General features: G+C 47.3%; 1 protein-coding gene across 1 annotated transcript in view; it reads left to right on the top strand.

Annotated features, from left to right (window-relative positions):
* T265_07056 (hypothetical protein) overlaps positions 1-4,054 on the top strand; it is a gene marked incomplete at both ends in the record, with an annotated part of 39,820 nt that overhangs the window by 27,757 nt on the left and 8,009 nt on the right. The window contains 2 exons of the mRNA XM_009172485.1: positions 929-1,122; positions 3,436-3,653. Of these exons, the coding sequence (XP_009170749.1) occupies positions 929-1,122; positions 3,436-3,653 (412 nt within the window). The remainder of the gene's footprint in view (positions 1-928; positions 1,123-3,435; positions 3,654-4,054) is intronic.

The following is a 4,054-nucleotide window of genomic DNA, read 5'->3' as shown; positions in this document are numbered from 1 at the left end:
CCACCTTTACTCTTTTCTTTACAATAAGGCTTTCAAATAAGTCATGGTTGTACGGCAGTGAAGCATTGGTGTTGAACACTGATGTCATGCTGTCGATGATGATAACCTGGATTGAGATGTTTGGCTGGTCCAACGGAGTTCAAATGCACGGTGACTGTAGTGACAGGCAATAATTCAATTGAAAACACCAATTGCAGAAGAGAATACTCATTAGTGAGAAGAAATTTAGTCCAGACGTTCTAAGTAGGTCACTCGTATGAGGAAAACACTTCAAGTAGCTGGAGTCATCGGAGCGGCTCTGGAGGTTTGTTTGAGTTTTGCGATACTGGGCGGAAGCTGGACCACAGATTCATCCTTCACCACACTAAGTGATAACGTCCTTCCGGGTGGTAGATCCACGGAGGAGTTGATTCTTCGGCCTAACAATGCGCCTACACCTAAACACATTTCTGCAATCGTTTTGCTCATCTAACCGACGGGCAATTATAAAAAAACGATTCACGTCCTAAACCCACCACTATGATGTTGGTAACAAAACTAGGCGGGTAGGCTTGCCATGTCTAGTCTATTAGATGGACACAAGGGTGATGCGGTCTTTCTAAATTGGCCAAATCGGTTGAAGGAGCCATCGGAAAGTCTGTTTGGAAGGTGACGCGATCAAAATCGTTCGTTCTTAGTTCTTGACGGGACCACAATACATAGGTTCGGAAACTGCTTTCAAAGATGTGCTTTAGTTCCCCATTCCACGTGACTACCCACCGGACCCCTTGGTGTTTACCTATGTGGAAAAGAATGGCATCTTGCCGATTCGTATGTACAGTGCCTTTGGTCTTTTTGTGTATTCGGGTCGCATAGCCTTCCCGAGTAGGTTATTCATTTGTTGCTTGGACTAACTTATTGATCGTTACTCGCATTCCTTCTCCGCCAGTTATTCAAGCAACCATTTTTGACTCGTGAGGTCAACGTCGATAGCCTCGTGTACCTATTGGCTGGGCTATTCCAATTGGCTGAAAGTTCTCAGTTGGAGCACGATAAACCTGGATACTGCAATCCACGCCGAGCGGTGCTTCTTCGCCTGGTCTACTTTATCCTCAAAGTGGTTGACCCAACCACGGCGTGCAGGTGAATTGAAGTAGTTATCGATTTCTTGTTTGATCAGCCAAAAAGTATTCATCCAAACACAATTCAACGTCCTGTTTCAGCCTCGTCAAACACCCGACAAAAGGTTATCAGTTTTGAGGACGTCAGCGCAAAAACAAACAATAACGGGGTCAATCAAGGTCAACGAAGCAATTATCTATGCTTTGAACTACTCTCTGGTTGCAATAGGTTTCTTTTTTGAATACACGGAAACCCTTTCAAGGCGTTTCGTTGATGACCCTGTGATGAAATCTCTCACTCCGTAGAGATTTTCTAGATAGTTCGTTATGCAGACTTATGTCTCGTCTAACAACATACGTGCCCCACGCTGAAGGCCACATTGACTTCACTCCACTGATGATGTTCCTCCGAGGTTGTACGTGCGCTTTCCAATAGCTCCAGGTGGCTCAGTGATTAAGGTGTGAACTTACTGACCTGAAGCTCCGCGATTCGAACCTACCGCCGGCATCCCGACTGCTCTTATCTAGTCTTGAGCAGCGCACGAGTGCCGCAGCTCTCGCGCTTACTTAGGCTAGCACGGGAGCGACTTAGTCTTCCAAATTCTTCTGGTCCTGCTAATGAAAATGACTAAACTAATGCATTGAGTTGTAATGCGCTCGAAATGAGAGGGGGGCCACAGAGCTTTCCTGTTTGTTTGGATGTCTCGGATCGAATCGAATCGAATCGTTCAGCTGTAACACCCTTTCGGTGCCTAACTGCCCTGCTACCCGAAGGTTGCACGAGGGCTTAGATACTGCCAGGGTGCCTAAGCCTAGACAGGGGAAGTCGAGAGGCAGAGGTCGGGTTCGAACCACGGACCTTCCGATCAGTAAATTCGCGCTCTACCCACTGAGACATCTCGCCCCGGGTGTCTAATATACCCCTCCACTTTTGTGTATGTGAGCATGCAGACACTTCGTGGCCGTTTTGTGTGACGATTGACAGTCCTTGTTAGCAAGCAGATTCTTTTATCTGATAGGCACCGAACAGACCCTATAGAACGACGAAAGCAATGTTGGGTGAGCATCCAGAGCTAAATTCTCGGTCAAATCAAGTCCACTCTTGGAGAGCCTGCCCTGTAGATGGATTTGTTTGTTTGTCGCGTTTTTGGGCTGTGCTATAGCTTTTTGGAATTCCGGTCCGCTTATAAAGGTAGAATGTGGTTGGTCCTGTGAACACGTTGCACTGCATGCTCCGTTCTTATTGGAATCGGTCGCGTTGGTGGTTCACCGGGGCGCCACACGGTCACTAGCCGCACCTACACTGGTATAAGAGATCTGCATCGTTTCATCTTTGAGCGGAGATGATAAGTAAGCTATCTGGAGAATCAACAGTGTATCCTATTCGGTTCTGTGACGTCCATTCCACGAACGTGACAGCACTGGAAGAATGAGCTACTCCTCCAGCTGTATCTTCGATCGACCTATTTCCTCGTGGAGTGTTCCCCCCAAAAGGGAGACAACTTGCTGATCTAATTTCCGTTGAAACGATTAGCGAAGGCGCTGTACAATTCCGATATTGATGATTGAAAGACTTTCGGTGTTTGCACATCGGTGTCTTCACGGCATTGCTCTGGTCCAGGGTTAACATTGGATCAGTAGTGCTGAAGTGCGTCGAATCGTTTTCGGAAGAAGTAACTCGCCCATGATAGATGAACTGACCACACTCCATAGGTTGCACTGACATGGCCACGTGTTGTGTATGCCAGTTGACCAACTTCTTCGAAAGGTTCTTTTTGCACAATCACGTGAAGCGTTGAAACGAGTCAGGAGAGGTCAAGCAGCAAATTATGAAAGCCAGCAAGCTCATTTGCGCTGGTCATTGCTTTCTCCCTGTATCACGTCTCGGGGCTTGGATGGCGCAAGAATCAATGACGGTTTTATTAGCCGATATTGAGCGCCCTTTATGGACTGGGGGTTGTCGTTACACTCGGGCTATATTAGGAATATCAGCCGTCGGTCAGAAAGATGATAAAAGAAGGAAAGGGTTTTCGTGACACCATTCGTTTTCAATATGACTTCAGTACGCAGTTAACATTACTAGCCCCATTGTATACACTCTGATCGTCAGACACACATAGCTTATCGATCCACTGCTACTAACTCGTCCGTTGCGTCGATATTTTTACTTTTCTTGGCTGAGCGGTTCTCACTCATAGCAGTGTTGATTTTGTCAGCTGTCTGCTTCAAACCAGACTCAGCCGGACTGATCCGTCCCTTATTTTGTCAGGTTACTCCTACAGATGCATCAAATGACTTGCTTTCCTATCCTTCCCCAATACACCACTTTCCACAGCGCGCTACTCCGTCTACTTTCAATGTGCTGTTTTCAATCCGACTGCTGTCGGGTTGCGTCGTCCACAGCACCATCTCGGCGCACGTCCACTCGTCGCTCATCGACGGCCGGGCAATCTGATGTGGAACTGCTGATAAAAGATCTTTCCTCATGGCCCCGGATTTGGCGGCTCGTGGTAGCCCAACTTTGGCAAAGGATCGACAGTCTTGACGAAGATGGTACGTTCTGTTCAGTTGCTGTGAACAACCAATTACAGGTGGTCGGTTGATTTCGCAATTTTGACTCAACTGAATCCAGATGAATCTCTCGTTTGTAATCGTTTTGACGAAATTTCGGGGACTGCTTTGACCTCGTGATCCCCAAGCAGGGCGAAACCGGTCGTGGGCTGTCCAAGAGTTTTCAGTTTTCGAGTAGGGTATTGCGTCTATACAATGCATTGCGAATTGCCGAATATCATACCGACTGAAACACGAGGTGGTTCCACACACAGAGAATCAGCTGGGATGTAGTTGAGTTTCCAGCGAAAACCAAACTGGTAAGCAGCTGAGTGTATCGATCGAATTCGGTGTATTTTTGCCTAGTTGCCTTCGAACGTTTCGTGGGATTAGGGGGGGGGGGG

The sequence above is a fragment of the Opisthorchis viverrini genome (assembly GCF_000715545.1).
Source record: "Opisthorchis viverrini unplaced genomic scaffold opera_v5_157, whole genome shotgun sequence".
NCBI lineage: Eukaryota > Metazoa > Platyhelminthes > Trematoda > Opisthorchiida > Opisthorchiidae > Opisthorchis > Opisthorchis viverrini.
The sequence above is the reverse complement of the archived record's forward strand: the minus strand, read 5'-3'. Positions and strand labels throughout refer to the sequence as shown.